The sequence below is a fragment of the Taeniopygia guttata genome, chromosome 12, assembly GCF_048771995.1.
Source record: "Taeniopygia guttata chromosome 12, bTaeGut7.mat, whole genome shotgun sequence".
Classification (NCBI taxonomy): Eukaryota; Metazoa; Chordata; class Aves; order Passeriformes; family Estrildidae; genus Taeniopygia; species Taeniopygia guttata.
Window position 1 is genome coordinate 8,099,137 of NC_133037.1, and position 21,844 is coordinate 8,120,980.

The 21,844-nt window shown below is 43.1% G+C and overlaps 1 protein-coding gene across 2 annotated transcripts in view; it reads left to right on the forward strand.

Annotated features, from left to right (window-relative positions):
• FHIT (fragile histidine triad diadenosine triphosphatase) overlaps positions 1-21,844 on the forward strand; it is a 525,169-nt gene that overhangs the window by 424,487 nt on the left and 78,838 nt on the right. For both annotated transcript variants that reach the window (XM_072934992.1, XM_030283431.4), the window contains one exon: positions 16,857-16,925. In XM_072934992.1, the coding sequence (XP_072791093.1) occupies positions 16,857-16,925 (69 nt within the window). The remainder of the gene's footprint in view (positions 1-16,856; positions 16,926-21,844) is intronic.

Sequence of the window (21,844 nt, forward strand, 5' to 3'; positions counted from 1 at the left end):
TCAGCTAATTCTGCCCTGATTACCATTTCAGAAATTGAGAGGTTTTGTCAAACATCTTCAGGAGCTGCTTTGGAATACCCCCTTGGGTGGTTGGTTTTTGTGAGCTGCAGATTACAAAGGATGATTTCCCAGCCTACTCCATTATATTTATTGTTGTTTTGATTTGACATGAGAAGGATTTGGGACACTGAGATGCTCCTCCTTGCTGGACCTCACACAACTTCACTGCCCCTACTTGGATGGTCTCAGCCTTGCTCATCATCCTGCTGCCATCCCAGCACCAGCCCCTTGCTCCATGTCCTCCTTCCTTGGCAGGGCAGTCCTTGCTTCTCTGGGCAAAAAACCTCTCTAAAGGGGCAAGGAGGAGATTTGTCCCACCTGCCTGTCCTGTATCTCCCCAGCTTTTCCCTCTTGTGGAGGGGGCAAGGATCTGGTTCCATGCGTGGAGAAGTACAAAAGTGAGAATTTGTTTTTTCACAGAAATAGGGGAGGGAATTTCTTTTAGTTATTTTCAAGTTGTTAAACTGTTTTTCCCCATTAAAATTTGGGGAAAAATCATTGCCTTAAAATTCTTGCTAGATGAGTATTTTGGTGTGACTTAATTTATAGCAGTTTTTATTTTCTTTGTGGAGAAAGAGGGTCCTTTTTCCCCCAGCCATATTTTGTGTGGTGCTTCCCCAAAGGCACCTTTTTTCTTTACACTTGCAAATATGGACTTCTCCCTTTCTCATGCCTAAGAATATGGAATACTTCATCCTCTCTTCATCTTCATATGCTCTCCTTCTGCCAATATAAGAGTATTTTCTGTCCCTGAATATACCATGTGCTGCTTTCCCATACTTCCTGTTAAGAGTTGCTTGTGGCAGTTCTCCTTGGAAAATATATTATCACCCAAGAAGAACTCTTTTTCCAGAGTTATCACGATTCTCTTAATGTATACTGGTGTTGCTCCCTCTCTCCAGCAGTAGCAAGAGGAGGTTTATTTGCTCAACTCAGTTTGGAACAATATAGAGGTAAATGCTCCCAGCAGCTGAGTTACCAGCAGAGGAGTCTGTGTAGTGCTATTTTTAACTTGAAGCTTGTCTTCATTTTACTTATCTGAGATGAAGGTCCTGTGATGATAGAAGATTTCTGATAAATAGACACAGCGGGATTGATCCCAGTTTCTTTACAATTTTGGATAGATTGAAGTAGAAAATAATTCCCTGTGAAAAGGACCTTGACGTGTCTCTAAAATATTCAAAGAATAGCTTCTGAAGTGCCTAAACACCGTTTGGAAAAAAAGCATATAGGTAGAAGTTTTCATGAGAGCTTAACACAGATGAAACAGGGTTTCCAGAGCTGCTTGGCAATAATGCAGGTGGCTAATTTCTTTGAAGTGTGCTGAATGTTGAAGGGCTTTGAAAATCTGACAAGACATGTTGATGTCAGTTGCTGCTCATTGCTGAGTGAATTTAGAAATTTCGCTTTAAATCTGGATGTTTGATGATCTGGCTTAAGAGCAATGGCTACCTAAGAAGCAAATAAACAGACTTATTTTTGCTTTCTTTTCATGTTAGATGCCCAAGGGAAAGCTCTTAAGTGAGCATTTCTAATTTCTTGATTTGTGATTTGTGTTTCAGAATATCACTGTGCTTGCTAGTTGTCACTTTGCACACTCTGACTTCTAACATAGAGGCTAGTTCTGTTCATGTTGTTTAGCAGATTCCTATGTAGTAGGAATGCCAATGGCATCCATGCTCTGTGAGCATGGCTTTCACTTCAGGTTCCTCCACTGTTTAAATTTGAAGCTAAAATTCAGTTTTATTTTTATGTTTACAACCTGAACTACGAAGTTTTGTATTTATTGCATTCTTAATCTGCTGAGATGCCAAGAGACTGCCATGATATAATTCACAGAAATGGGGATTTACTTACTTGACTATGACAAAATATTAGCAATAAAGACCAAACCCATCCCTGATGCACCTCCTGGAAGCAGGGACTGTTCTGAGGAGTGCACAGAGCTCCTTAGGAGTATCCCTCTGTAGCTGCTGCTGCTTATTAGAGAGTCAGAACTGCTGCATCCAGAGCAGCACCCCAGGAGTGTTACCCTTCACCTTCTAGAAATGTGCCCTCATGTGAAAATGCTTGTCTGCAGGTGCTGTTCTGGCACCTGGCTCTAGGGAAGCATTGACCTGCTGATGCTGGAGAGGGGAGCAAGTAGTGGGCACCTCTAAAATTCAGGCCTTTGCTCCTGGTGAGCTGAAAGAAAACCAAAGACTGCAGACTGCTCTGGGGAGCTTCAGACTCTCAGAGATAACAGAAGGTTTGAGGGGAGCTTTGGATCAAGTCCAGTCTTAGCTGACCTGATTTGCTTATTCCCAGGCAGCACATATTGCTCTCTGAACATCCCTTGTTAGGAGTGCAGGCTACATTTCTGGAGCAGCAGCTTCACACTGTACAACTAGCACCTTTTTTTTTAATGTGTAACTGGCCTGAAAGTTGGAGTGCCCAGCTCTGCTAATTACATGAAATTCTTTAATGTGATGCTGGAGGTGTTAAACAATCATACCTGCATTAAATATGCTGTGCTTATGCAAACGTGGCACACAGATTGCAAGTTCTAAAATTTATCAGGCAGACTAATTATTTAAATGTGAGCTATAGGTTACATAAATAAATAGCTCTCCCTCAGTAAATGGTAAGGTGTCATGGTGTTAACCACGTGGCTTGTAGCAGAGTAGAATTAATGTTAACACTTCTGTAGCTTTCTTCCTCTGATTACTAATTCTTTCGATGCTGGTAGATGAACTGAATTTATGAAAGTTTTGCCTGCCCTCTATATCCCTGTTTTGTATTCCTTGTGCATTGCAGCTTGCTTTTGACTCTGGCGGCAATGCTGGATACTAAAAACCATGGACAGCTCAGGCTGCCTGCTCAGCGTGTGGGATGAGGCAGATCCAGACCAAACTGGGAGCTTTACTGGGGCAAGATCTCCACTCCCCCAGCTCCTGCAAACTGCTCCTCCAGCTACAGAAGCAGCCCAATTAAAATTAGCAGCATTTATATCTTAGAGCAAAGAAAATAGAGATCACTCTGGTAATGAATCAAGAGTTTGCCACGATGGGATCCTGACATTTTCCTGTTACACGTGTGCTGCAGAAAAGGTGCATTTGTGTTCACAGAGGCACAAAGTGATAATATGCTGCCTGCAACTTTTGAGAATGGTTTTTGAGCGCAGAGTTATGAAAGCTTCAGAAAATCTTATATGAGAAAAGTGGCTCTAGCTAGTCAGAGAGAGTTTCATTAAAGTTTCTTGCTGTTATTAGTTTTAAATTCACTTACGTCTCCTTCAGTTTCATTTCCGGAGGCACCTGCTCTGGTGGTTTCTGGCAGAAACACTGCAGAGGGTGGGGAGTTTTAAGTGACAGGTTGCATATTCCTCCTTGGTCTCCTAGAATTGCCTTTCTTTTCCCCTCCAGTCATGCTAATTTACACACAGATTTCATAATGAAACTTGAGCAGGCATCCTTCCCCATCTGCCCCAGTTCCAAGTCCTTTTCTGCTGCACCAGCCGAGTTGCCTGATTTCACAGGAGTGGAAACCGGGTGAGCGTTTCACACTTCACCCAAGGGGAGGCTGTGGGTCTGATCCTGCCACCTTCCATAGCTGTTCTGGCAAAGCACGGGGAAGGAGCTGAGCAATGTGCTCAGCCATTTGCAGGCTGCCAGCCCAGGCAGTGCTGTGCTCTCTTGCCCGCCCGTTTCATGGTGGATTTAGGAGGAAGATCGCGGTTTCATGGCAGTCACTCAGCAGCCGTGCCTCTGTTGCCGTGTCTCCGGAGGAAGCAATCGGATCAACTCCGTTCGTGCAAGGGATTAAAAGAAGCCAGATGCTCTCTTAATGGACAGACATACGGCGAAGTTGCAAACTTGGCCTTTTGGGGAAATTGAAAGCAGTTTAGTTCAGGTTCAGCTTAAAGGGTTGGGAAAGAAATTGTCTATTAGTGTCAAGCCAGGCTGTGTGACAGCGCACCCACACCGAGCTCGCAGATGCTGCTGGGCCGCCAGGCAGAGCCTCCGTTACCCGGCGGGTCCTGGGCAGCATCTCCCGAGCCCAGCCTCAGGCTGGGCAAGCAGGGCAGGTCTGTGCCATGTCAGGGCTCTGCAGGCCCAGGCAAACTCTGCAGTGCTGCTGTTTGCGCCTCAGCCGCCAGCGCCGGGCTGGGAGCGCGGCAGGGGCAGGATTTGGTCACCTTAGCAACCTCCGGCCATCGCTTCTGGAGAACTGCACCAGCTCTAGGCCAACCAAATGCCTTCCCAGCCCCCAGAGAAAAGGGAAAGGAGTCAGGTTGTGAGCCCGACTTACATGCTGCTCGCAGCTCTGATCCCAGGGCAGCAGATCAGCATTCAAGGCTGGTGGTGGAACTGTGCTGTAACCCCTCACAGGTAACCTTTGTGTTCAGTGAAAATCCAGGTTGCTCTGTAAGTCTTTTCCTAGTCCACGGAAAGGGAACAGATAATAGTTACTGCAGCTCCTTCTGTTTTCATTTTATGCTGTGAACAGCCACTGCTCACAGAACAGTGAACAATCATGACTGTTATTAAAGTACAGTTTCAAGTCCTGCATAAAGTTACGCTGTTTAAATTTATTTAAATTCCTTCCTTACTAGATCCTTCCTTCCTTCCTTCCTTCCTTCCTTCCTTCCTTCCTTCCTTCCTTCCTTCCTTCCTTCCTTCCTTCCTTCCTTCCTTCCTTCCTTCCTTCCTTCCTTCCTTCCTTCCTTCCTTCCTTCCTTCCTTCCTTCCTTCCTTCCTTCCTTCCTTCCTTCCTTCCTTCCTTCCTTCCTTCCTTCCTTCCTTCCTTCCTTCCTTCCTTCCTTCCTTCCTTCCTTCCTTCCTTCCTTCCTTCCTTCCTTCCTTCCTTCCTTCCTTCCTTCCTTCCTTCCTTCCTTCCTTCCTTCCTTCCTTCCTTCCTTCCTTCCTTCCTTCCTTCCTTCCTTCCTTCCTTCCTTCCTTCCTCCCTCCCTCCCTCCCTCCCTCCCTCCCTCCCTCCCTCCCTCCCTCCCTCCCTCCCTCCCTCCCTCCTTCTCTCCTTCCTTCCTTCCCTCTCTTTTGTTTTCTGAGCAGTTTCTGTATCATCAAGGTGTTGAGGTGCAAGCACAGAAGGCCATGCAAAGAAGACCAAGGCAGATGCAAAAGTTTTAGACATTTTAATTAAGTTGTGGGTCTTCAGAGGAATTTGGCTCCAGTTTCTGATGCTTCCATGCCCTGTCTTCTGTTCCAGTGTGGATGCTAAATTGTGCAGAAATGGACCGTGACCTAACTTGCATGCCAGCTGATCTGGCTGTAGCTGTTTTTGTGTAACTAATTTAAAAAGATTGATTGTTGGTTAATTACATTAATGAACTGAACCAACATGGGCACAGACCAGAGCTCAGCAGTGTCCTAAACAGTCATTAAGAATAGACATCTATCTTTTTACCTGCTTGTACAGCCTCCTGTTGGGTGGCAGAGTGTGTGGAATCGTAATTCTGAAGGTTAAATGACTTAGGGACGTAATCACAGACTGTTCACCTCTGCTCCCCCTCTGCCCATATGGCCCTGCTCATCACAGTCAAAGTCCATTTGGACAAAGTGTCTGTTGAAAGGTCTCCAGGACAGCAAGTCTGGTGGTTTCAGCTGGCTTCCTGGCAAACACCAGTGTGTGTTACAAATCCACCAAAGTTCCCCGTTGAAAGGAATCTGTGGATTTAAACAATTTTGAAATAACTTCTTTCCCAATTCATGTTTATCAAGGTGAAAGTGTACTAAGCAGAACAATTCACTCTTCTCTCTAGCCAGCTCATGAATATGAAGAAAGATTGAATCAATAATACATTTCTCTAATTAAACTTGTAAGTTAAAATGATCGAGTTCTTGTTTTAGCAGGCGGTCAATGGAAGATGCATTTCTGTGTGTTTATCAGTGTTGGCCTTGCAGCCATTCACCACACTTAGGTGGGAGCTGTGAAAATATTGCCTGCCACAAAAGGGTTTGCAAAAGTACTCTAGGAAGTTAATAAAATGTTCAAGAGAGGGATATTGGTACAATTTCTAAACTAACTTGAAAATATTACACAGTGAATGAAGGCAATTTTCTTTGCATTCTATTGTTAAGTTCTGAAGTTTGGTTAAGTCTGTGGACATACTATTATACATCCTTTGCCATTATTAGCCCATCTGTTTGCCAGATTTGGTCAAACCAGGAAGGACTTCAGCTGAAGTTAATAATTGTGTTGCCACTGGCTTGAGCAGAAAGAGAACTGAAGCAGGGCTGGATATTATGAACGATGGTGAGAAAAATCCTGGTTATTTGAGAAGTCAAGAATGACAGTATTTTTGCACTGGTAGCCTGGGGGAAGATGTTGGTCTGTAAAGGCGGTTGTCAGAATCTTCAAAGGTGTCAGTGCTGATATTGCAGTGTTCTACAAAGCCTGATCCAACAGCTACTGGAACCAAGGAGCTGTGGCAGGGATTTCAGTCCCCTTTGAGTGATGTTGTGGGTGCCCCAAGAAGTCTGATTTTCAGGGAGGCTTTTTTGTATCCCAAATTCAACACTGAGTGGAGGAAGTAAGTCAAAGAAAAATGGGATTGACCTGCAGTCATATGCTACAGGCTGAAAATCTGCTTTCTTCATTTTCAGCTCCCTTGCTGATGCCATTGAAATGGGTTGAGGTGACAACGGAGGAGACAATGCTGAGGGGATTATGGAGACTGGTCCATTCCCCATTGTCCCAGAGGCTTCTGTGACTGTTGAGGGGTGAACACCTGGGTGGTTGCACAAGGGATTTCAGGCATTGGTTCATGACGTCTTAAAAATACTTTAAATGAGAGGAAAAGTTGTGAAACTACACATATGCAAATAGCATTAAATTATGGTTTTATGTAAGATCTTATATTTCAAGCTAATTGAAAGACAGAGGCCACTGCTGCAGGAGAAAAAATATGAAAAGAAAACTCTACTGAAACATAAAAGTGTTTCTGATCAAGTAAAATTCTGTTTCTGTTGAATGTTTTATTTTGTTCCAGTCACATAAATTACCATCTTTGAAATACTAAAACTCCCACAATCAGCTTTTTATAACAGAAAATAATTTACATTTAAAAGGTTTAACTGAAGCAGCTAAACCTTCGTGATGAATGTGCACATTTGGCAATAAAACAGGGAAATGGCCCATGTTTTGGAACCCATAGCTGCTATATATAATTTTAATATTATAAAGAACTAAATACAGAGTGCTACAGGTATGACTGAGATATTTGCTAGTTCCTGAGAAATGTATTCTTAAGGATATATAGTACTGACACAGAGCCTTGGAAATCTCCTTTAGCACTGATGGATTCTGTTTTGAAAAGCAGCTTGGCTTGAAAGCATTTCATCCTCCACAGAAACTTATGAACTTGGTCATATTGCCATCACCAGAAACCATTTCTTTCTCAGTGCAGTAGCAGCTCTCTTCCATCTTGTGGTGGGCTGACCCTGGCTGGACACCAGGTACCCACCAAAGCCACTCTATCAATCCCCCTCTTCAACTGGACAGAGGGGAGAAAATACATCAAAAGTCTTATAGGTAGAGATAAGGATAGGGAGAGATCAATCACCAATTACTGTCATCACCAAAACGGACCTGACTTGGGGAAATTCATTTAAATTTAATTTATTACCAATCAAATTAGAATAGGGTAATGAAAAATAAAACCAAATCTTAAACCCACCTTCCCTCTACCCCTCCGTTCTTCTCAGGCTTGGCTGCACTCCTGATTTTCCCTCCCTCCTCCCTGCCAGTGGCACAGGAGGATGGGGAATGGGGGCTGTGGTAAATTCATCCTGCTCATCTTTGCTGCTCCTTTCCCCAACAGGGGCAAGACTCTTCATGCTGCTCCCATGCTCCACTGTGGGATTCCCTCTCACAGGAGAGCAGTAAACCTGCTCCAGCTTGGGCTTCCCACGAGATCTCAGCCTTCTTTGAGCATCTCCTGTCCCACTGTGATCCTCCATGGGCTGCAGCTCCCTCTCCATGTTTTGCACCAGGAGCTGCAGCAGCTCCTGCTGCTGCTCTGCCTGGAGCAGCCTCTGCCCCTCCTGCTCTGACCTTGTGTCTGCAGAGCTGTTTCTCTCACATCTCGCTTCTCTCTCTGGCTGTATTTGCTTTTGCACAGGGCTTTTCTCCCCTCCTCAAATCTGTTTTCCCAAAGGCCCCACCCCTGTTGTTGATGGGCTCAGCCTTGGCCAGTGGTGGACCACTGGCATTGGCTTCACTGGACATGGGGGAAGTTTCTGGCAGCTTCTCACAGAAAGCCACCCCTGTGGTCCCTTACTTCCAAAACCTGGCCACACAAACCCAATACACATCTTTTAAAAATGAAAGAGGAGACAGAGACAATATTTTCATTCTGCAGGAACCTTGTAATCATCCTAGAATAGATTGCAGCAGTTGTCTAAAAGGACCACAAAATAGCCACAAAAATTAGAAATAATTATTTCCCTCTCAGAATAACTGGTATGTAAGGCTTGTCTTCCCCCTGTCACATACATTCCTGATTTATCTTCTCTTCCTCTCCCCTACTCCCTGCATTAAAGGGGGAGTGGGCCATTGCTGCTATAATGCTCTTGTTCCCTGCTAGAGCAGAGAAGATATATTTCAGTTTTATGCTCTCCTCAAATGTACTCAGACATATGGAAGAAATACCTTACAGGTGTATTTTTGCAGAGGCTCCAGAGAATTGAAAGCCCTCTGTATTCCAACAATAATCTTCCCCTTGACCTAGTGTGCTTTATATCTCATGTGGGAGACTGAGTCCTGCCATTACTGATTCAGAGAGAAAATGGGTGGAAGTCTCGGCAAAGTGGGGCTGAGACCCTGGGTGATAATTGTGGGGCTGCAGGGCCCCAGGGTGGGAGCAGCTTTGCCCAGCTTTGTACAGAACTGGCCCACTCTGACCAAGCCCGATGCTCCTTGACAAGATTTGCCTGGGGGATTTGGTCCTTCCTCTTATTAACATCAGAAAGTAAATTAGCTTTATGCAACCCTCCATATCAGACCTTTCAGGGGTCTCCTATCCTTTTAATTTAGCCTGGGTCTCTGAGGTAAAAACCCAGTAAAAACACACCGGTGTGGTGATTAGTAAGCACATTTTATATAATTACAGTGTTGGCATCTCAGGGGAGAAATGAAAGTTTGTGCTGTCCCTTTAACAGGACAATTTGATAATCCTCTTAGCATTTTCTCTTTTGGCTGATAATATTTCACACAATTTTACTTTGTAAAATATTCCTAAAGGGAGGCTTAAGCAATAATGCACAGATTATGGAAATGACTCTCATTAAATATAGGCAGAGACTTCAGCAAAGCCATGAACTGCTTCGAAACATGTAACCCCCCATTAGGAGCTTCATTTAAATGTTTATTCACAGAGTAGTAAATGTTTATTATAGAACACTTTATTGAAACATGAATTAAAGAACCCTAATTATACATATCACAAGTATTCAAACAATATGCATTTCTCAAGACTTAACTAAAGATCAGAGGTGAGGGAAAATACAATTGTGCTTTCATTTGCATCTCAGAAACACCAAATTTGCACAAAAATACCTGGGCAAAGTGCCCCTGAAGGAAGGCAAAGGCACAGAGCCTCAAGGCAGGTGCTCTCCAGCTATCCCTGAGCATGTGCCACCTTCCAAAGTAACTTCAGAGGCACTTTCACTGGTCGTTCCCATCTCTAAAAAAGGCTGGGACTGACAGGGTTTTGGGTTGTCTCTGCAGAGTGATGCTTGCTGCTCCTGCAGCTCTGCCCATCTTTCCCTGGAGTGCTGTTGAGGGGATGGACAATGAATGATGGCAGGTGATGGTCCTTGGCCTGACCTTCCCACGCCATGCATGGACCTTCATTCCTAGACCTGCAGATCAGCTCAGAGGTCAGGAAATACACGTTCAAAGAACCAATCAACCTCTTTTTCCAATTAGTTTATTAGTTGTCTGCCTTTCAGAGGATCTCTTAGGAGATGTTCAAAGAGATGTACCTTTGGATCACCACTTCCAACAAGCAGACTTATTACCCTCATTATTGTGCCAGTTTTCTTGGGTTTGGGGCTGAAAGGGAGGGGTTGGCACTTCTCTTGCAAGTGCTAAAGTTGCCTTCAGGCACAAGATATCAAGTGGGTTAAAAAAATCTTTCTGTGCTTGTTTTCATGAGGTCTACATCCGTTTTCTAGCTCACCCACAGCTCATTTCTTTAAACTTCATAGCAGTTGACATATGCATTATTTATTGAGAATGCTGAATCTGCACATTTCTGAACCTACATCTTTAAAGATGTACTCTGCTGCAAGTCCCCCACTTGGTTTGGCTTCTGATACATTTGCAAATTCTCTTAATTTTGTTGCTTTCCAAAGTACCTGTTTTCTGTGCTGAGTGAGTATCTTGATAATTACTCTTCCAGAGGCAAGTCCGTGGCATAAGTGTTGGTAGGGATCATTGCAACGCTTTATTTTTCCTCCTAGGGGTGCGTGTACAGCGTTCACAGTGTGATGTAGATTTACACAAGTGTGAAAGGGCCCTCACACTCCAGCTTGGTAGCACATGGACAGCATGTGTGACCCTCTGTCCCAAGACTTGTTCCAGTTTCTTGTTTTCTTTCTTTGCAGTCTCTTTCTGCGCAACATTTTTGATTCACAAAATTTTGAGCACTGCCTTTGTTCCATCAACAGCTTCAGCCCTCCCTGTTTTCCAGTGGCTGTTCTAGTCCATCCTCACATCTGTCTCTGCTGTTTCCTCTGCTGCTGCCTTGGGCTTTCTGAGACAGGCATGGATTTCCCTGTCCTTCCCTTGCAAGCATCAATCTGTTCCCTGCACGTCCTGCTCTCGAGCCTGGCAGTCTGTGCCGCTCCTTCCATCTGTACCACGTCCTTATGCTGCTCAAGATAGCAGAAAAGCAAACCTCAGTTTTGGGTTTCAATAAGCCAGAGCCAGAGGTGCTACAGGGGTGTGTCAGGCCATGCAGCCTCCCTGGCTTTGGAGCAATCCTCACCCCCAGCACAGCAGAGCTGCCAGCTGGGGAAGAGATGCCCAGGGCCTGCATCTGTGCAGCCTCGTGCACAAGGTTTTAGTAAAGCTGGAAAAGAAAGCACTGATTCCTAGAAATGGGGCAGTTTTATAGGAAAGGAATGGTTTCAAGCAGTTTCCTGTCATGTTCTATTATTTTATAAAAATCAGCTCCTTTAAAGTGGCCTGTCTTTGACTAATTTAGAACTCCTGAAATGAGGAAAAAAAAGCACTACTACTGCAGGCAATAATTTTGAAGGCTGTGAAAATTGAGTGTTTTAATTGTCCAAAACTCTTTTCCTAATGTGGATAGGACTTTTAAAACATTTTTTAATTTGTTTCTTCATCTCAAACCAATTCAAGACTTGGAAAAACATCAAGAACTCATAAATACTCACTGAATAGGAACTGTTTTCCCACAAAGGTGTCTCTGCCAGGACTTGCAGGTCAAGGGCCCTGGAGTGGGTTTTCAGTGCCTAGAAAGAGCAGTTGTACCAGTGTGCCTGTGGCTGGTGGCACACTGGATTTTCAGGAGCAGCAGAGGGAGAGCTTCCTGCTAATGAGTTCTGGATATACAGGCAGGGCTTTCCATGGAATAACTTTGCAACAGGGACAATTGAGCAGTTAATCATGAATAGCAAACAAGGGCTCCATGAAAGCCCAGTTTACAGAAAGGACAAAATTGCCCTATTTTTCATGTGGCTATCTCTGTATTATGGTTGATTTTCTTTATCGCCCACTAACAGTCTTACTTGGAGAATGGTTATTAGTTTGGAATTTCTGCAGTTAATCTGGTAGTTTAGAAGAAGCATTATCACAAGCTCCCATAGGAAGCCCCTGTCTCTGTAATGGACAGGGTACTTTGCAGCAAGTGAGGTCTTATCTGAGAACCACCATCCCTTTTCCCAGTGAACTGGCTGGGGAGTATCTCCTGGCCAGCTGGTCTTGCTGCCTGGAGCTGCTGATTCCCTTCCTGCCCTTCCTCCTGCCTGGCCACAGCCAGAGCAGGTCGCAGCTTTTCCTGTCCTGCTGCACCATGAGGCTCTGGAAACCCACAGCTGCCAAGCTTTGCTGTAGAAGAAATGAAAAGCAACAAGGAGAAGGATGAAGCTGCTGAAAGGCATCTGGTTTTGCTGAATGAAGGGACAGGTCAGATTTGGGGGAACAGCCCTTCCTCTGCCAATGTTGATGCAGCCCCCCAGTCCTAAGGGTTGCATGACCTTTTGCCAGCTTTTTGTATTCATGCTGTAAGAACATTTAATGCTCATAGACCGTGGATGCTGAGCAGCTCATGTGCAGACTATTATCTCCCTTTCAACTGGAAGCTGAGCGTTGTTGCTCTGCAAACCAGCACAGCAGCTGAGTGAACACAACATAATGCCCATGAATTATTGCAGGCAACGCCCATGTCCTCCCCAGTGGTGTGTGGCAGGGTCATCTGCTCTTCACTATTCTGTTCTACCTGGGAAATCTCTTTCAGTGTCTATTTTTGTCTAGTATTTTCACTTTAAATCCATTGCAGTGGTGACACATTGGATATTTGACCATAATTCAGTATATAAAACCAGCCGTAAGCAGGAACATTGCTTTCTGCATGGCCTTGAGTGCTCAAGTAAAACTCACCTGACCTGAATGCTTGTTTCTCCAACAACACAAGCTCCAGGTCTTTTGGCTGAGACTTTCTGGGCATTTTGCAGCCCTGGTTCACTGGAGAGCAGCTTTAGTTGTGTAATCCCTCAAATGCCTGTGACATGGCCAGATTTTGGCAGTGGTGGGATGAGCGTGCTCCAGTGTGCCCACGAGCATCCCTGTGCTCCCACAGTCCTGACTGGAATGCCATGGAGCTCATCAGAGCATCCTCTTGCTGCAGTGGGAGGCCAGAGGCATCACACCCTGGCTCTGGCTCGTTAGTTCCCCATGGCACTACAGATTTGTTCCTTGCAGCAAAATTTTCTAATGCTCTTATCGTTCTGGGTATAAAGGTCTTGAAAAAATCTTCTCTTATGAGTGATATTGCATCACCTGATCATTCTCACCATTATAAGTTTCTCAAACTGAGATTTTATTTACATTACAAAGCAGGGGGAGCTGCAGTCCCTACCCTAGAAAACTGTCAGTCTAATAATTTTAATTTTGAAGCTCCTATAAAATCCAGCTCCCACAGCCTCCTTCCAGCTACTGATGTTCTAAACATCCCTGACTGGAAATCTTGCCTCCAGTTTCAGAAGCAACCAGCAAGGCTCAGGCATCTTTAACTCACACAGTGGCCCCCAGCTGGGGATTTCTGCTGTGTCCTCACATTGTCACTGTTGTCACACCCGGCATGGCAGTGTCCTGCTTCCTCCAGCAGTGCCTGATGAGCAGGGGATGGACCTAAGCAATGCAAGCATGTGCTTGCATTTTTCTGCCCTGCTGTGGATGATATTGATTGGTCCATTCGTGTAAATGTCTTGGCTGTTGTGTGTTGCTTTCCTTGCTTATTAATCAAAATCATGCAAAATGAAGGGAAAGCAATTTTTTGGGAAAAAAATGAAATAGCATCAACAGTGACTGATTAGAGGCTGCTGGAATGTGATAGGACAGTCTGCCACCCACCAGGCATGAGGATCCCTACAATAACTGGGGAAAAAAAATTTAAATGCTTTATTTTGGCAATTTTGGTCAATGTTTAGATTTTTTTCTGTTCAGGCAGTGCCTTGATGGAAGATTTGCTTAAATCTATTTGTTTGGTTAAAAAAGTAAAAACCATCCCAGTGTTTTGTTTGCATCTGACATATTTCAGTTGCAAATGGTTTTGTTTTGGATGTGTGCGGTTTTGTTTTGCTTAAAAAAAAAATGAAAGGAAACAACTTTAATTTGTGGTCACCTTGAAGATATTTTCGCTACTGCCATTTAGAGAGACCACTCTGTAGCCAGCAGTGGATGCAAAACACTGAGACATAAACAAAACATCCAGGATATGAATATTCCCACTGAACCAATTCACAGGTTGGAAATGTAGCTGGTGCTTAAGTGCCTTGGTGGATTGAGGCTTTAGCAGTAACAAATAGTACTAAGGAGTAAAAATCATCAATTAAAGATCTCCTAATGAATCAAAATATCAACCACTCAGCTGAAAGGCAGATTAGAGAAGGTGTGAAATCTCCCTGCTCAGTGTTTCTGACTGCCTGGTAGCCACAGCTCTGTGCTGCTTATATTTCTTGGTAAAACTGAAAAGAAGGGAAATGTGTGGGGCACTGCTGCTGATCCTGTTTGTTTCTGTTATACAAACAGCGGGGAGAGTCCAGATATTTCTTTTCCATACACAGAATTAAAAACAAACTAACAAACAAACCAAAAATGGATGACTGGAATTACTCTCCTTTAAATTGTTATTACCTCAAACCTTGGGAATATTCATTGGTTTTGTGATACAGTTGATGGATTCTGCTATGCAGCCTGGCAGTGTGTGAGAACATAATGCATGTAGTAAAGGTGACTAACCCCTGACAACATCCCCACCGATGCCAAGTGGCCCATATGCTGCCATAAACACATTTTATTCATTTTTTTTTTCCCCACGCTGATCATAAGAGCCCATTTTGGGTAGAAGATCACATTAGGCTCATTCATTACCTGCTGTGCTGCTCTGTGCATCTGCAGCATCTCAGTACTGAGCTTTGGGCTCATCCCTGCATGTTTTCTGATATTCCAAATAATCTGTCGTGGGTGTACACAGATCTTCTCTTTTGTGTGTCCTGGAGTATTCTGCACCAGAGACAAAAATTGTGCTAAAAAGTGGCTAAACTTCTGGGGAATATGGTTGTTGATAGCTGATGTTAGGTTTTATATATATAATCAAGAGAAATTCCTGCAGATTGATACTTGTAGCAAAACTATCATTTCTTGTAGCAGAAGAGAAGGAAACTGACTGGCGGATGAACTGACTCTATTCTTATGAATAAATTTAAAATCTAATGAGAACAACAGGTGTGAGACAGTAGTGAAATTTTACAGTATCCCTGCAAACTTTAATCTACACTTTTATTTTTCTTGAAGGTCTGTCCAAAAGCAAAATTTCAGGCCTAGGGCTACTGAAGACCATCTTTAAAGTTGCTTTGTGATTTTGAGCAATACATCATAGGAGCAGTGATGTTCAGATGATACATTGCACTAATACATCACAGGAGCACTTTCGCTCTTATGATATATTAGTATAATACACTATCAGAACACTATCACTGATGTATTACTCAAAAACACAGTTTCTGACCCTCCACATTCACCCTCATCTCCAGTCTGAATACACTGAAAGCTGTGGATAATGATAAGAATAAGAAATCACATATTCGGTTTCTCTAGGGTAAAGCTGAGGGAAAAAAATAGTGTGCTATTTGGAATATTTCATTAACTGAAACATCCTTGTGTTTTCATTTTATTCACTGAGCAAATGTTATTATGAATGGAAGCTAACACAATATAGGTGTGTTTGAATTTTCTTACAAATAGCCTAAGCAAACCTTTTTTGATTTCATATTTCATTATAGACTTAAGCCATGTTTTCAGAATGCTTCCATGAGGGGCAGGAGTTTCAGCTGATTTCTACCTCATCAAATTGAATCAGGTGCAAGCTATCTAAATTCTATGCAAACCACTTGGTGCTGTTTCTGATGCAGTCAATTTTTTAAAGGATTTAGGCACCACCTAAAAAGATCTGAAGATGTATAAATGTGATCTATCACTCAGATTATTTGCTGCCTCTCCTCACTTAGGTGTTGGAGTTTTTTGCCCTGAAGAATTATTCTCAGTTGTTGTTTTTCTTTACTCAAGAGTGAAAGACAAAGGGAAAAAGAGAAAAGAATGCATTGCAATGTTGTTAGTAGCTGAACTTACTGCAGAAATGTATTTTTCCCAGTAGAGTTTGGGTCTTGAGGACCTTGCATTATCCTCCCTTTATGGTATGAACAGAGTGTCAGAAAAAAGAAAAAAATAGGTAATAGTAATAACACAACAGTAAGGTGACAAGTCTTATATTTGTGTTTTTTTGTTTGTTTGCCCCAGATCTCATCAGCACTTTTGACAAAAACACATCACTATTTCACCTCCTTCCCAAACTGGGTAACCTGAATCTGCCTGTGCAGCTCAGTCCTCACCTCTGCCACCCCATGGACAATGGCCCTGTGCCAGGACAGGGACACACTTCAGGCTCTGCCAAACTGAGCTCATAATCCTTGTGCCTCACAGGTTTGGGGCCACCTGGCACTCTGTCCCTGCCGGTGTGTCCCCAGTATGAGTCTTGTACTTCGGCTTCATTTTTTTGTATTTGGGCTACAGCCTCCAGGGAGGAAAGGAAGCATTAAAGCCTTTTTAACCATGTGAGAGGCATTGTCCTCTTCTGCCAGCCCTTCTGCCCACACGAGCTCTGCACTGCAGCCCATCTCCAGCACCTTCTTATTCCCATCTATTCCAAAGCCACAGCACTCAGCTCCAAGGGACATTGTTATTTCAAAGCTGTGGCTAAATATGTCTCTGACTGACAACTATGAATAATTCCACAGAGCCCCTAAACTTCCAGGCATTTCACTCTGAAGCTCATATAATACACCAGGGCTGCTCTCTCATGTTTTTCATCTTTTATATTCTCCAAAGAGTTGAGATACAGTTATGGAACAGGTTAATGTATTTTCCTCTGAATATAATGCTGTGGGAGCCTGTGCACGGTTACTTGTGTGTGTTGAGAATAATGCTGACAGTTCAGAAAAGAGAGTCATGAACTTGATAATCACCATTATTTTGTTTCACATTTTCAGCATGTTCATGTCCATGTGCTGCCAAGGAGGGCTGGAGACTTCAGCAGGAATGATGATGTCTACGAGGAGGTAAGAGTTACACTCCATTTCTTCTTCAGAGTTGGTTTTGCTGTTATTAAATTGCTTTAATGGCCCAGGCCCTCCCATGGGACCATGCATTTTTATTGCTTGCAAAGATCCTGTGACAGCACCAAGATCTATATTGGGATTTCCTTGTGAGCTCCCTCTCTGAGGAAGGATACAGTTGACACTTTTGGTACTTCAGTCTGTCACTGCACACAGGGTCCATCTCTACAAATAATTGTGTTCTCTTATTTTGAGGGCACAGAGGAAAAGGGTGACCACACGGTCAGCCTGGCATGCAGGGCGGGTTTCCTATGCCAGCTGCTTGCCTGGGGTCCCAAACCTCCCCCTTCCAACCAGAGAAAACACAGGCAGCTTGTTACAGCTCAATCACAAATTGCCTTCTGGCCTGATTTTTGTAGGGCTCTGCTCCGTTCTGGACAAATCAAATTGTAACCCCAGAAATGGAAATTAAAGAGCAACTCTGCATATACATGGAATATCTGCATGTGTGCAGATTGTGCAGCAGAGCTCGGCTCATGAGCTGTTCCAGTGTGACTGAATCACTGGCTTTTGTTTAAATGAACAATTGTACTGGCATTAACAAAAAGTTTTCCCCAGTTTGACATCTGTCATAATGATTCTATGAAAAAATGTTACTATTGTTAAATTTACGGCTTGTTCTTTGTGGATTTGGTAGGATCCTCTATCTGAAATATGACATCTCCTTCTCTTTCTGAAAGTAATTAATATAAACTTGCTCACTGCTACTGCAACACCATCTGCGTGAAAAAGACATCGTGACATTTTCTGCTTTTGTATTTTTTCCTTTGTGATATCTACATGATGACAAGTCCCCACTCACAAAAAAAAAAAAAAGGTGGAGTGTTTTAAAGATTTTCAATTACTTAAATATGCAAAAATGAAGAAGAAGGCATATTACTGACAAATTATATGAAGTGTAGTGCCTGAAAACTCCACTAGTAAGGATAAAACCTTAATGAGATTGCTGAGCGAGGAGATCCAATGGAAGTAAATGATGGCAATCTTTGATGGTGTGGTGGTTAAAAGCAGTTTGAGAATGAGACAAAAGTTAACACCAAAAGGGTTGTCAGGCACTGGGAGAGGCTGTTCAGGGATGTGGTGGAGTCGCCATCCCTGGAGGTATTTAAAAGATGTGCAGATGGGGCTCTCAGGGGGGTGGGTTGCTGATGGACTTGGCAGTGCTGGGTTGATGGTTGGATTCAGTGATCTTACAGGTGTTTCAACCTAAATCATTGTATGGTTCTATAACCTTTTCCTTTTCACACGTGTTAAGGGGTTTCAGATGCTGCATCAACCCATCAAATCTCTTTCCATTTCTGTCATGTTTACAATTCCATTTGCTTATCTTTAACATGATTATTTCTCCCTTGTTATAGCTAAACAGAAAATGACAAAATTCTAATGAACTAGGCTATATATTTAGTGTTGTTAGATGCAAAAGGGTGGCAAATTGGTGAAGAATTTCTTTTTTATTTTGTCATTTCCAATTACAGCAATTGTAGGTGTTGCTTTTATCAAACAGGAAGCACAAATATTTAGACATAGATGTGATAATGTATCTTTTAGCAGAAGAATGTACAGCCTCAGAGTCTAACTAGCTATTCTTGAGCACCACAGAGCTAACACACTTTTGTAGAGACTGTAGCTGAAGAAAGATTTGGGGTTTTTTTAGGATGCCAGGGAAATAAAAACACATTTGCAGCTATAAAAAGTTTGGTGCTGAGTTCTATCACTGTCTGGATTGAGGATGGAGTGACTTAAGAAATTTGCTATCACAGGTGAATAAAGCTATTTTGAAAAATGAAAAAGGGACAAATTATTGAAAATACAGCTGACTTTGGAAATAATTTGGAGCTTATGTCAGTACAGCAAAAACGTTTTGGTATAATGCATCTCCGTGTAATGTCAGCAGGTCATCTCCTTTTGGCAAGAAGATACTTTGAAAAATTTAGGAAGATATGTAGATAATGGTGGGGCAACAGGCTGGAAATCAACAAGGGCTAAAGTACCATTAGGTGAGATGTGGGTGCTAGAGAGAGCTTTAAATCTATTTTTCCATGAAATTTGTACTTTAAAAGTCCAAAACCTGTTCGTAAAAGACACTTCATTTTCATGTATTTGAGTGATAGATGGAGTTGTAGTTTAGGCAGCAGAGACCACCTTCCAAAAACATCCCAATGGCCTTTTCCTTGTAAAATGTGACATGGAAGCTGATCAGCCTCCCTCAAACAGTCTGTGCAATTGTAAAGCACATTGAGGAGAAATTGTGCATATTGCAGTGCCTGGTTTAGCTACCACAGCTAAACAGCTGAAGGTTTAACAGCAATTGGGAGCAATTTCCACAGGCTCCAGGTCTCGGCTCTGGCTCAACATGCCTTTTGCAAGCCCCTTCCTATCTGTAAGTGCCTTTGAGCTCTCCAAGCTCTGCAGTTGTCATCTGTATATGCTCAGCAGATTGCTGATAAATCCCACTGCTCTTAGTGTCTGACAGTGAAAGGAATGCCCAGATGCTGAGACACCACTCCTCTTAGGAGACTTCTAGAACTGAGACAGCCAGGAAGTGCTTGCAGTGTCTCACTGTGTGCTTAATTTCTCCCATTCAGTTTTGGAGTGACCACTCATCTGATGGGAAAGGCAGAAGAAAGCATATCAGGTTGTTCCCTGCTTAGTCTGTTTACTGGGCTCTGAGATCTTCAGGCTTTTGGCTCTGAAGCTCTGACACGGCCCTGTCTAAAGCAGTTTTTTATGTAAAGAGTATAATTAAAAGTGTTTCTTAGCACTTGTATTCTAATCAGCTATCTGAAGGACACAAATATCTGCTGATATCTTGATATATTTTTGAAACTATGGTAGTGGAAAATTAATTGTAGATGGAATAAAACAGGGCCTGACACTTATTTCAGAGCACCTTCTCTAAGGCATTCCTTAGTAGAATGTGTCACTTAATATTTTAGGTTTTTTTACCTCAGTGCATATGAAAGAAGTCACTGTGTGATTTTTCCAAGATACAAAGAGAATCACTAATAGCAAAAAAAAAAAGCATTTAATATTTTATTTGTATTTCCTCTGCATCTTTGCAGGGCTATTTCTTGGAAGGGCATTTCCTGGGAAGTGTTAGTTATCCACTCTCTGGGCTCACTGTAGTGGAAAGCTAAAGCTATAGTTTATCAGTTCTTACATTTCTCTGCAATTATTTGAAGTCTAATCCTGCAAGTGTGTGCCTGCCAAAGTTAAATTTGTCTTACAGGATATTTTTATAGGATCAGGCCCTTCATCTTTTACTATTGCTAGATTGTTTTTCTCATCTTCATCTTGAGTAGCTCTTATTCATTGATTCTTTATTTCTTGGACAGCAGAACAATAGCAGCTAAATATTAGGAAAACCTTCCATTAGAATAACTCTTTATACCTCAGTATTTTCTGTTTGGTTTGAAAGAGATTATATTCCACATTAATTAATTAAGGAACTTAAAAGCCTCTTATGAAGTAGTTGCTTGCTTCGAAGTAGATGAGTTCTTTGCTATTACAAGGGCATGTCCCGGTGAGTGATAAGAATTTGGTATGAAAGAACATCTTTACTGTAGAACAGCCCCCAGTGTTGCAGTTAGCACAAGTACTGCAGTTGTTGGAAGTCATTTTTCCAAGACATTCAAGAACATTATCCTGAAAAGTCTTGGCACTTCCAGGCATCTGTGGGCAGCCCTCATTCAGTGGGTGTTTGAAAAGTCCATAGCACAGCCTGTCCCTGGTCTCCACTGAGTGGTTAGCCATTGCTGCAATATAAATAACATTCATCATCCTTTAGGCTGGCAAGTAATAGCTGTCCTGGGCCAGAGACAATGGGGATCTCTCAGTAAGGAAGACTCAATCAAAACTCTGCTCTCCTGTTATGAGTGCTGACCTCAATAAGTTAATTTTGAGGCTGACAGACTCAGATGGGCAAGGGCAGCTTGGCCCCTCAGTGAAACCCTGAGCATCCCTGGCATGCTGAGGTGAGTTTTGTGGTGTGCACCCCTGTTCCTCCCCAGATTCTGTTTCAGCTGATGCCTGCAGCCTCCTGTAGCAGATGCAGCTGCCACAGCAATGCACAAACTGGGCTGTGCATGCAGGGCAAGGAGTCCCCAGCCCCTCTCCAGCTTTGCTCTCATGCCCTCCTCATCTCACTGCCTGTCTGCAGTTCCCAGCCTAGACTGGAGAGCACAAAGGGGGAAAATGTGAAAGAGGGAGGTTAACCCAATCCCCTGTGTCTCCATCCTCCTCTGCCTGCCAGACCTGCATCATGGATCTCTTCTAATGAAGCTGAGTGAAACTTCCTACTGTGAGTTCTTCAGTAATTTATGAATTTTGCAAAAAGCCAGCAAAAGAATTTGCTTCATGCTATCCTCCTTCCCCTCTGGCATTCAGGCAGGCAGTGAGAGACTCACTAAGGAAAAGATACTTTGACTTAGTAATCTCATTCAGCACGTTGTGCTAAATCATTTCAGCAAGAATACCTATTAGTAATCATTTCCAGTTCCAGGAAGGATGAAGGAGGCATTTTGGCATATGAGTCAAGAACCTGCTGGTCTGTTTCTTCAGGCTGGCAAAACAGGAGAACCGTGGTGAATTCAGAAGTTTAGTCAAACAAGCCTGAAGTTTAATTCTCCCTGAATGGCTTTGACTGTGACATGCCATCACTCCGAGCTGCAGACAGCATCCTGCCTGCTGCTGGGCACTGAGCCTGGCACAGGCTGCAAACCTGCACAGCTGCACTGAGCTGCTTAAAGGCCTTAAAGGCAAGGTATGAAGTAAAAAGATAAATAAGCCCTCATCCAGGTCCTGCGAGACAAAATGGAAAGATGCCCAACAGCTCCTGTGAGCATCAGATTGAACTATTCATG